Consider the following 12,923-nt stretch of genomic DNA (forward strand, 5'->3'; position numbering starts at 1 on the left):
CCATTCTTTGAAGTATCTAAAGGCTTCTCCTTTATTTCTCATGACAAACAACTAAGTCATCCTTGAGAAATCATCAATAATTGTCAAGAAGTATCTCTGACCTCCAATAGATTCAACGCTAGCTGGACCCCAACAATCTGAATGGATATAATCAAGTGTGTCTTTTGTCATGTGAATAGCCTTTAGAAACTTGTTGCGATGTAGTTTCCCAAAAACACAATGCTCACAGAAGTCAAGACTCGTGATCTTATGACCTCCAAGAAGATCCTCCTTTGCTAGAATCCGCATCCCTCTTTCACTCATATGACTAAGCCTCATATGCCAATGTTTAGTCATATCATCCTTGTGAATCTCTGAGGATGCAACATAAATAGAACCCGAGATAGTAGAACCCTGTAAGAAATATAGAGTGCCATTCTTGACACCTTTCAAAATAATATCAGAACCCTTGCAGACATTCAGAACTCCACTTTCACCGTTGAACCAAAATCCTTTACTATTTAACATACTTAGAGATATCAAGTTCTTTGTAATAAGTGGAACATGTCTAACCTCATTTAGTATACAGAATCTACCATCGTGTGTCCTGATCTTGATTGAGCCAATCCCAACTGCCTTACCAACAGAACTATTGGCCATAGAAACACTACCACCATCTACCTGTTTGTAAGATTCAAACCCCTCTCTTTGAGGACAAATATGATACGAAGCTTCAGAATCAAGAACCCATGCATCAGTTTGATGGGTATAACCATTTACCACTAGAGTAGTGTCATCATCAGATAATATATTATCTTCTGCAACAACTGTAGAACCAGAATCAAATTTCTGTGGATTTTTCTTCAAAGGACATTCATTCTTCAAATGTCCTTTCTCTTTGCAGTAATTGCAGATATCAGTCGGCTTAGGACCCTTTGAAGTAAACGACTTGTCGCGTTTCTTCTCTTTCCCTCGCCCATTACTTCCGCTGGTAAACAACCTTGAAGCTTGACTATTTTTAATTGTACCAGACGCAATATGACGTAGATCCCTTGAATGAAGGACAGACCTGACATCTTCCAGACTTACTGTATCTTTCCCAAAAATGAAAGACTGGACAAAATTGTCATATGATGGAGGCAAAGATACCAACAAGATTAATGAAGCATCTTTATCATCAACCTTAACATCAATACTTCTTAATTCTAACATAATAGAATTTAATTGATCTAGGTGTTCTCTAGTTTGCATACCTTCCTGCATTCGTAGAGTGAATAAACGTTGCTTTAGAAGCAACTTGTTGGTGAGTGACTTCTTCATATAGAGACTCTCTAACTTCAACCATAACCCAATGGCATTCTCCTCCTCTGAGACCTCTATGATAACATCGTCTGCAAGACACAACATTATTGTTGAATGCGCCTTCTCCTCTAGAATGGCCATCTTAGCGGTTATATCTACTCTTGATGACACTTTCAGTGCCCCCCATAGTCCCTGTTGTTTCAGCAAAGTCCGCATTTTGATCTATCATATGCTAAAACTGTTTTTCTCCGTGAACTTATTGATTTTAATGTTCACTGCTGCCATCTCAATTGAAGAACAAACAATCGAATAACCTGAAGCTCTGATACCAGTTTGTTATAACTGAACGTGTGAGATTGACGTAAATAATAAAAAGAAAGAGATTTAACATGGTTCACCAAGATAGAACTTGGCTACGTCCACCCAGAAGAGAGAGATTATTATTGAGAAGATTGTTTACAAAGATGATATAACAAACTAGGGTTATAATACGAGTTTATATAACACTCGGTTCCCTGAAACCCTAATACATAAACCTTAACAAATAGAGAATTGGGTCGGCCCATTAAGAAGGCTCAACTATTCAAGTCTATTCAACAACTTGTTAGTTCAATTTCTTGATTGAAAAGGATCCTGAGAACATTTGTAAGATTCCGGTCAAACCAATTTGAATCAATCGATCCAAATCAAAAGTACCAAAACTTGATTTTGAAAAATATTCAAAATCAGGTTTTGGTTCTATAACTCAAGAATAGTAGGGTGTTAGGAGTATATTCAGATCAATTCCAAGCAATCCCAATCATTAAAGTTTTATAAAAATTTCATTTCTTGAATTGTTTAAAATGAATGGTTAGTGTTTATGTTTTGGTTTCATTTGGTCATAATATATATAAGGAAGCTATTGGTAAGATATTTAAAGTCAATAAAACATTTAAATAAAAAACAAAAATTTTTGTTCAAAAATTATTTGAATCGAATGGAACATCATCCTGGTCGAATCATGCATCGAGATGATGTTATAAACGATCATATAGGTCAAACAATGCTCCCTATCCATTCAGATCAAAGAATGCATGCTCCAATCGAAATCACCAAACTTGTAGTTTGGTTCTCTACGCGTCCGACCGAGGGTCCTACTTGTGTTTGATTTTTGACCGACAAAATTGAACCCTCTCCTGCATCCGATCGAGAAAACTCGCACCCGACCGAGGATTTTTTAGCCTAGGCTTGATTTTCAACCGAGGAAACAAGTCTGGAATGGTTTTCGACTGAGGAATCTTATCCCGACCAAGAACTCCCCTACACCCGACCGAGAACTCTCCTACACTCGACCGAAGAAATCTAACATTGACCGAGAGCTCCTCGCACTCTACCGAGAAATTCTATCCTTGACCGTTGAATTCTAGCACCCGACCGAGGATCCCCGCACCCGACCGAGGGATCAACACGCGCAACCGAGGACTCTTCGCATCCAACCTAGAGATTTTAGCCTTGTACCCAAACGAGGGTCTAGCGCCCACAACCGAGAGGACTAGTGACTAGTTCTAGGGCATGTTTGGTTGGAATGTTAATTTAAAATTTGTTTTTTTAAATTAGACGCCTAAACCATTTCCTAAAAATCTAAAAGAAAAATATAAAATAATTTCAAAATATTTTTAGAATATTTTCATACAAAATATTTTGATAAGGTCCTGTTTGAATTTATTTTTAAATTTTATTGCTATAAACTGATATTTTTAGGTACTTTCCTTAATAATCATCAACATCAATCGCATGTACTAACATTTAAATATTATTTTCTAATTTTAAATGCAAGAAAAACTTATGCATGTTTAGGACTTGAAAAATAATTGGTTAAATAAAATATAAATCAATTTTTTAAAAGTCAATATTTTATAAAGTAGAGACGATTTTTAACGGGTACAGGAGATATAATGCGAAAGTTCTTTTCCGAGTATTACCAAACAACGAACTTAAAAGAATCTCTAATCAAATATATGTTTATATATTTATAAAAAACGTTTTATTAATTTTAAAATTAAAAATCAATTGGCGACTCTTTCATTAATTAAGTAATCTTTTAAATTAATTATTTTAAATTAATTTAAAACACATATTTCATTTAATCAAATTGTAAGTTGATTATTTTAAATCTAAAAGATTATTTAAAATTGATCATAAAATTAAATATTATTATAAATAATTTTAAAATATTAAAATAAGTTATATAAAGTTATTGTTAAGATTTATATAAAAATGTATTTCAACGTTTTTTTAATAATTATAACAATAATTAAATTTTGATCAAATTTAAATAATTTATAAATTTTAAATAATCAAATTATAATTTAATTAAAAGAAATCTATATTTTAAATTAATTAGAAATAATCTATTTAAAAAATTATTTATTTGATTAAAGAGTCGTTAATTGATTTTTTAATTTAAAATTAATAAAAATATTTGTATACGTGTATAAACGCAATTTTATCTTCTATTAAGTTCGATGTTTGGTGATACTCGGAAAATAGTTTACGCGTTATATCCTCTGTTGTCATTAAAGAACGGTCTCTAATTCATAAAATTTTGGTTATTTGTTTGAAAGTTTTGTTTTATTACGTTTAATTTAACCAATTATTTTTTAAGTTCTAAACATGTATATGTTTTTTTTGCATTTAAAATTATAAAATAATATTTAAATGATGATATATGTGATTATTGTCTAGAATTATTAAGAAAAGTACCTAAAAAATATTAGTTTAGAGTGTGAGAATTTAAATTGAAACGGACCTTTAATAAAATATTTTTTTATGAAAATATAATAAAAATATTTTTAAATTATAATATATTTTTTTGGATTTAAAGAAAAATAGTTTAGGTCTTCTAATTGTAAAAAAAACAGTTAAATTAAAACCCCAAACAAACAAGATTTAAGGCAGGTGTTTGGGTCTCGAATCAGGTCGGACGCGCAGGTTTGAGTCCGATTTAGCCCGGGTCAACGGATCTGGGCACCCGGTCAATGTAGAAAAAAGATCCTCGGCAGCGCGCTGCTACTTGGTCGGATGCAGAATCCTTCTGTCGAGGTCGAGATTTCTCGGTCGAATGCGAGATTTCTCGGTCGATTGTGAGATTTCTCAATTGGATGTCGGGGATGGATGGTTTTCTCGGCCGAAAACAAGACAAAGGCTAAAATCCTCGATTGGACGCCAAGAACATCAAGATGTAGGTTTTGAGATTTTGATTGGAACTTTCATCCTTCGATCTGAAGGCATGGGAAGCTTCGTCTAATCTCATGGATTATTTTTAACATCACCCCAATGTATTAATTGATCGGGAGGATGTTCCATTTGATTCAAAAACATTTATCGAGTAAAAATTAGGATTTTGATTTTACGATTTAATTCAGCCATTAAAGCTTACCAACAACTTCCATATGTATGTTAGAATGAAATAAGACCAAAACATGAACACTAACGGTTGATTTTAACTAATTCAAGAACATGAATTTTCCAAATTTTGGAAATTTTGGTTTTTTGTGTAAACATACCTTAAACCGATTATAATTGATTCAAAACTACTCAAAGCTTTTTAAACCGTTGTTTTCGAGCTAGAGCTCAAGAACAAAAACAAAAACTCAATTTTAAAAAATTTCAAAATCAAACTTGGGTGTTTTTTACTTAGCTTGATTCGTTCAAATTGAATTCAACAGAAAGTTTTAAAATGATCTTAGAATTGAATTCAAATAAAGAAAACAGATAATCGAACAGTATTTAAGACTAGTCGAAATGTAAAAATTTCAATTTGAATATGTAATTCGAATTACAATGTGAATTAAAACTTATAGTGAGTTGGAGAACACTCATGAAATCTTTATGAAGCTTTGTGATTATCCGAAAATGAACCTTAGAGCCTTACACAAAATTTTCAAAAGTTTGAGAAAATTTTAATAACGGATTCTATGAAGTTTGAATTGGAGGCTTGGGATTTTGTTCGTTCGCTCCGTCTTGTATGAGAAGGGATATTTATAACCAACCAATGTCGGTTGGATGAACAAATGGATCGAATTCAAGACAAAAATTCATTAATGACTTTTGTCTATATTCGATCGTTCTCATCCAATTACGCATGATTGCACATATGATCGTAGGCGAAATGATACCATGTCAGGTTGACCATTTCAGTCTTTGAATCACAGGATTTGGTTGAGTATCGACTGATGTTCATCTAGTTCATCGCGAGAAGGAATACAAGCCGAGGCTAAAAAGTCATTGTTTCTAGTCAAAGCGTGAACGCGCGTCTGGGTGCAGCATTCCGTCTTAATCCGTTTGTGCTCGGGCATTCCATCCGCGTTCGGGCTAACGACGTTGAGGCGTTCGTCAGTTGACCTAGTTGCGCGGAAGCGTTTGACTTTCGTTGTAGCGAGCAACGCGTTCCTTTGATGTCCATCGGCTGAAGCCTGGGTGCTTATCTAATGGTCGCGTGGTCTGCTGCAGCCTAAACACAAATAATTTTTTTTCGAGATTTACGTATTTTAAATTGTTGAAAGTGGGGTTTGAAGTAAATAAAAAATTGTGATGCGAGAAAATATTTAGAAATTTTTAATGAGAGATTGATATTTATTGTTTACATAACAACAACCTAACTTTATTTTGTAAAGCTTACCAATTTGAACATATTTGTTTTTAAAAATTTAGTATTTTATCAATATGTAACACGTTTTAAATTAGTGAATGCAGTTTTTGGATACCTTAAAATCTGAGTGATGTGTTTAAAACAACTGAAAATTTTCAAAAAGAGAAGAGAATTGATATTTCCTCGTTTAAAAATAGTAAGGTAAACAAAAAAATGTTCTCATTTGAGATAAAACCTCATATTCTTTACAAAGTCCTTAAGAAGGCATTTACGAATAACACTAGTAAGTTCGATTATTCTTAATTTACACTTATATTATTGTTTGGCCATAACACGAAAGTATTTTTGAAGAGATTATCCTCGAAATTTCAAGATAAATCTCATTTTTCAGTTAAAACAGTTTCTATAAAACAGAAAATGATGATTATCTTGACATTGGGCTACACAGTTGAACTTCAGATACAAATGAAAGTTTTAGGAGAATATTTTCAAGAAACTTTCATGTTCCAACTTTTTCTTCCTTTGAATGATCTTCCAGCTCAAATCCCTATTATTTTTTTTTTAAATGCAAGTTTGAGATTTCAGAAAATCTTCTTTGTATATACTATGGGTAAAAGTAATTTCAACTCCTTGGTACCAAACATAGTTACATATCTTTCTACATGGCTGAATCAAATCAAAACTAAAATCAGTAAAAGAAAGACATTCCCCAGTAAAGCAGTACAATAATCTTTGAAATCCTAGAAGACTCCCAGAGGGATATACTGAAAAGATTGCAAAATTTTAACTATTTCCATATCATAAAAGCATAAATCCAAATGGTGCAATTATTCTGTAATCGACAAAAGTTAAAAAGAAGCCGTTATTCTAAAGTGGTATAAATGATCCAATGGATATGTGTGCAAATTAATGAATTAATATGATATTTGGTACAAGAATCTAAATTAAACCAAAGAAAAATTAACTTTATAGTATACAAAGATAGATTATTTCCTAAACCTAGCAATGGTGGGATTGTTCTATACAACAGATTCTCCTTTTCAATCTGGCCATAAATATGAAACAGCATTACAGAGCAGAATATTACTGCGTACCTCAGGAGAATGGTGGTTGTTGTTCAGAATTCAGATTCTCAATATGATTTGGCGAAAAGTGCAACTTCCTCAGCTGGATTGCCGGTCATGAAGCATGTCTTTTGTCTGTCCTTGGGCTGTTCGAAAGGGAAACACCTGAGGGTTGCTCCTGTTTCTTCTTTCACCTTCAACTCGTCTTTATCACTTGTGTAACAATAAAAAAAAGCAAGACAGATCAGTGTTTTTAATAAACCAGGTGCTAGAAAGTATATTTGGTTCTACTAATATAATGTTGAATATTGAATCTTTAGTGACGGACTATAATTGTTGAATAAACCAAATGAAAATATAAAATTGTAAGTACTTGATATTTAAGTTAATTTGATAGAATGTGAAACTAGTGTCGGAAAAAGTACTTAAAGACTCCTTACCCCTTGTAATGAAAATGAGATTTCAAATATACATTTTTTTCTTTGATGTATATAATGTAGTGTAGTTGATTTCTTATGTTTCATTTGATGAGGTCTCCTTTTGTATAAAACTCCAACTAAATTGGTATTTTTTATATGCTTTCTTGATTGTTTAACTATAATTTACCTTAGTCACATACAAATTATCAATGACACTATATGATGAGAAACACCACAGGGGAGGATAAGTGTCTCGCAAGGAAGAAGAAGAGGGTCGGGCCAAACCTTTAATCTCAACATAGAGTGAAGTAGTTTGATTAATTTCCGAGGATAAAGTCGCCATTTGAACGCTCTTTCTTAATTACCGAATTAAGTTATTCTCTAGCTTACAGGATTAAGCTAGATTTTAGTTGAATTTAAATAATAATTATCAAACAAACTTAATTCAAATAAGCACAAAATCATTTAGATTAAGTGATAAGTTGTATTATCAAACCTGTGAACGAAGAAGTTATTAGCCAAAAGAAGAGGTAAGGTGGGATAGTTTACCTAGCTGACCAAGACCCCCTTGCCCATTTCCCTTGATTGATTGCATCTTTGAGCTCCTCATAAGATCCCACGTCTACAATGTTGCTGCATAAGAAGACAATATACATATTAATGAAAGGGCATAACACCATGAAATATTCAACTACATGCCTCTTAATTTAGCAAATGAAAAACAAACAACAAATTTACACATGGCTCAGTCCAACATACTTATTGTATAGATTTATTTGCATTGAAAAGGAACAGTTGACAGCAAATAACATCTTTAGATCTCCTTTTCAAATTTATTATGCAATATAGTATGTTATATACATTTCATATCAAAGAAACATTAGAGAAACAAACCTGTCACGGAATGTAGAAGCTCTGTTTAGTAATGATGACTGGATTTCATCTAACTTATCTTTAACATAGGCTACCAGACTTGAAGGTTCCATGGAAATTCCAAAAACTTTTCCTTGTTTCCCAGGAATATCTCTCCTAGATATTACGACGCTCCCGTTTGAAACATCACGTGGGCCAATTTCAATTCTCAGAGGGACACCCTGAAAAAACCAAGATCAATTATTATTTTTTGTGTTCTTTGGGGTAAATTTTCTTTTCTGAAAACAAGGTTTATTTTCCTAGAGAAAGCTAGCACAACATCTCACTGGCATGACCCCAATTCAATCAAAGTGTTTTTAGTAGGAATCACACTTGAGAAATCTCTTAACTATGCTTTTGTCAGCGTGATTACTATGTTGTAGTATTACAATTAATTTAGGGTAAATCAAGACACCTTCATTTCCCAGAAATTAAATTTCCATCCCGGGGTTCGTTGGTCTGAGTCATCAAGGTTTATTCTGATACCAGCAGACTTTAAAATATCTTTTACAGTGAAAGCAGCCTCAAGAACTCCAGTTTTCTCATCATCCTTCTTCCATATTGGGACAATTACCACCTGCAAGAAAAGATATAGACATTTTCAATGGAGCAATTGAGAAGCAACCACTACAAAGACTGATCAACTTGAACTGCAGTGTCATCAATTTATGTTAAACCCACCTGTATGGGTGCAATCTTTGGAGGAAGCATCAAACCGGCATCATCCCCATGGGTCATGATAATACCACCAACAAAACGGGTGCTTACAGCCCAGGATGTCTGCCATACGTGTTGCCTTTCCCCATTTTCATCCATGAACTATTCAATAAAAAGAATTGAGTAAATTCAAACAAGAAACACTCTAGCAAAAATAAATGATTGTATTGATTATAGTGAAACCATAACGAGACATACTAGACTCAGGATGTGTTTGATAAAACTGAAAATTAAGGGTTGAATACCAAATTACAAATGTGAATGAGTTGAGTCTATAAATAATAAATGTTGAATAAACCAAATAAAAAAATCTAAATCTTAAGTACTTATGTAAGTTGTTTCGATAAGATGTGAAACTATTGATAATTCAATTACCCCACCGCACCAAATTTTATTACCCTAGAATATCTTTATCCAGGAATGCATCTTTACCACACCACATTCAATTAATAAATTAGCAAGTGTCGAATTGAGACTTCTTCTAGGGAATAAATTAGCAAGTTATTTTGCTGAACAAGACAAGCCGGAAGAGTAAGAAAGAGACCTGAGTGTCAAATGCACGAGAAAAGTTTTGTCCAAGGTTATGACTGGTTCCAGCTTGAAGAGCCTTTTTGTCACCCATCATTGCTTCAATTGTATAGGTCCTAGAAGCACCTGCAAATGTCTCCACTTTTGATTTTCGACCTGCAATAACAGGTATTGCAGTTTGCTCGTAAGCAAATTTTGTATAGACATCAATCATCTGTAATGCCTGCAGTTCAGCAGCATCAATTTGTTAAAGATAAACAAGTGATTTTTTATTTCCAATAAAATGTTGCAGTAAATATATAAGTCCAACCTCTTTCTCAGCCTCTTCGGGAGTAGCATGAGCAGTGTGGCCCTCTTGCCAAAGAAATTCTAGTGTCCTCACAAAAGGTTTTGTACGCATTTCCCACCTCGTGACATTTGCCCACTGGGAGATAAATGAAATAGGTGCACAACCAATTCATCACAACATATAGAAACAACTAAACCAATGCCCAATTATGTACCTGGTTGACCATTAAAGGAAGGTCACGATAACTATGAATCCACTGAGTGAACATATGATTGACGATGGTTTCACTAGTTGGTCGAACCTGCCAGATCACAATGAAGAGAAAATTTAAGTCATGGCCCCATTTGGAAACATGTTTTTTACTATGTTTCTGTATGTGAACAGAAATAAACTTTTGAACTTGTCTAACTAAGTTTAGTTTCAAAACGTTTTTTAATATGGATCCAAATTCATAAACAAAAATAAGAAAGTGTTTATCTCATGTACTTTCATAAATTGCATCGAAAATAAAATTCTCATCTCAAACTATACAAACATACTTATTCAAGGAATAAAGGGAAATGCTAACTCACCACAAGCTTTTCTTCAAGTTCTTTCCCTCCTCCAATGGTCACAACAGCCAATTCTGGACTAAAACCCTCAACATGGCTAGCTTCTTTTTCAATAAATGAGTATGGAATAAACTGCATAACAAAACTAAAATAGTAGGAGCACAGATGGGACTTAATCTAACCAAATATAAAAATAAATAATCAAACCATGTCAAATTAACCAAATAATAAGATTTTGAAGCTAGATCACAATCTAAGTACTCATCAAGCTTGTATAAACAATTTAGGAAAGAAGCTCACTTTTACTTCATGAACTTGCATCATATGCTTATTTTGCTTTCCCAACTTTTAAAATCGGCTCAATACTTCCGGTGTCAATTTTTTTTGTTAATTCTTAAAAGTTCATAAATCATCTCCACATAATATTTACACTTCTTTTTCTCAAACATTGGCTCAAACATGACAACGAGATGTATGTGATACAATTCAGTCAACTCTATACTTTTCTAGCAAATGTTAAGGAAAATATATGATTAAGTTTGTTTGTTTTGCAATACTTGATATCCTTGAATTGAAATTGAGTAATTTCAATTCTCTCTCAAATACAAAAAGAGCTATTAATTAATAATAATAGATACCTGTGGAAAGTACATGTTGCTGTGACCAGTCTCTTTGAACTTAACATTCAAATAATCCTGCAAAATTGAACCAGCAGTGACAACAACAAGTCATTCATCCATGCCAAAAGAATAAATTGCTTAAACTAAAATAAAACATTAAAAGTAAAAGTATATATATACCTGAATTGCTTCCCAAATGGCGTAACCATAAGGGCGAATTACCATGGTACCGCGAACAGGACCATAATCGGCTAGTTCAGCATTGGCAATGACATCAAGGTACCAAGCATTGAAGTCCTGAGAACGAGGTGTAATGACTCTGTCTTGGTTTTTGGATTTCTGCCCCGATGATCCTACCTCATTGGTGGCTGCTTTCTGCACAGTACTCTGAGCAGAGAAATTGGCTGAGTTGAGAGGTCGTATAAGATGAGGAAGGCGGCTGGATCGCCTGAAAACCGAAGAAGAACGGGATGAGAATCTTGTAGAGGATGAAGATGTGAAGATAGTGGAGAGAGAAGGTAGTCTCAGAGCCCCCATCGTCGTCTGGCGAAAGGACGGAAGAATTTGCAGGTTTTGCTTGGTGAAGATGAGGTTTTTCAGAAAATGGATAATTCGTATTGTGTCCTTGAACTTTGATTATATTCTAATTTTGGTTCCTGTACTCATTTATGTCTGATGTTACTCCCTTAACTTAAAGAAAAGTATTTCTTTTTCTTTTTTAATTGATTAAAACAATATTATAAAGGCTGTGAAATTTATTTATATAAAAACAATTTTTCACTTCTCTCTCGTCACACTTATTTATATATATATAATGATGCTTAATTTTTAAAGTTTCCGGATTGTCGGGTCGAGAGATGTGGTTAATTTGGATACTTGGGTCGGATTGTGGGTTGACCCGTTTTTAAATTTAAAACGGTTAAAAATAAAATTAAAAATGCTAGAGGTATGTTTCGAACTTGCAACCTAACAAAAAAAAGTACAACTCTTTAACCAACTAGGCTACAAAGACTTTATATTTTAAATTCAACACCAAATTTGATAAACGCGGGACGTTTTAATAATAATATAAGTTCAACTTTTTAACTAACTAATATATAATGATGTTGACTAAATGGATACTTAGTTCGGATTGTGGGTTGACCCACCAATAAACTTAAAACGGTTAAAAATAAAATTAAAAATATTATCTGTAATTTTTTTTACGGTTTTTTATATTATTACTCGTGCAAATGCACGGCTAAATGCTAGTTCCTTATTATAGTCAATGTTCTAAATGACAACTATCTCGGGTGTCTAAGTGGTTGAAATATTTTTAGTATAAGTGTATAAATAAATTTAAATATAAATATAATAAAATATTTTATAATTATCATTTTACGAAAAGTTTAAATTAATATTCATAACATTTAACAAAAATAAAACTATAAACATAATTAATTTTCTAAATCATCTATATATATATATATACATCATCAACTACATTTATAATTCTCTCATCATCAGACTCAAAATCATTCCTCGTATGATGTATCTAAATTTTGACTTTTAATCTAATATAATCGAGATTGTTTGAAATTGATATCAACATATGCCTAATACCTCTAGAAATATGTGGGGATGTAAAGAATATTTTTATTAAATTTATATATATATATATTAATATTAGAAATTAATTAATTAAAAATAATAAATAATTAGCCGTCTCATGTATACAAAATTTAAAACACTCAAAAAGAAAATTACAAATATCTAAATAATGTTCAATTGAAGAACGGTTCAACATATTATTCTTGCACATTTTTTTATAATCGGTACCCATAGTGGAGACTATATAATAAAACTATTTTTTTTTTTATAAAATAAACTAAGTTATAAAAGATAAATTTAGGCCATTTTAATTTTAAACTAA

At 32.5% G+C, this 12,923-nt stretch overlaps 1 protein-coding gene across 1 annotated transcript; it reads right to left on the reverse strand.

Annotated features, from left to right (window-relative positions):
* Positions 1–6,807: 6,807 nt before the first annotated feature.
* Positions 6,808–11,580, reverse strand: LOC124945078 (proline--tRNA ligase, chloroplastic/mitochondrial). Its single transcript, XM_047485450.1, has 11 exons — positions 11,192–11,580; positions 11,030–11,086; positions 10,413–10,523; positions 10,055–10,141; positions 9,862–9,975; positions 9,568–9,774; positions 8,988–9,125; positions 8,722–8,883; positions 8,289–8,488; positions 7,944–8,027; positions 6,808–7,188 (listed from the first exon to the last, which is right to left on the reverse strand). Exons 1-11 carry the CDS (start codon positions 11,546–11,548, stop codon positions 7,044–7,046), a joined length of 1,662 nt encoding a protein of 553 aa, XP_047341406.1. The 5' UTR covers positions 11,549–11,580; the 3' UTR covers positions 6,808–7,043.
* Positions 11,581–12,923: the final 1,343 nt, after the last annotated feature.

This window comes from Impatiens glandulifera, chromosome 7, assembly GCF_907164915.1.
Source record: "Impatiens glandulifera chromosome 7, dImpGla2.1, whole genome shotgun sequence".
NCBI classification, from domain to species: domain Eukaryota; kingdom Viridiplantae; phylum Streptophyta; class Magnoliopsida; order Ericales; family Balsaminaceae; genus Impatiens; species Impatiens glandulifera.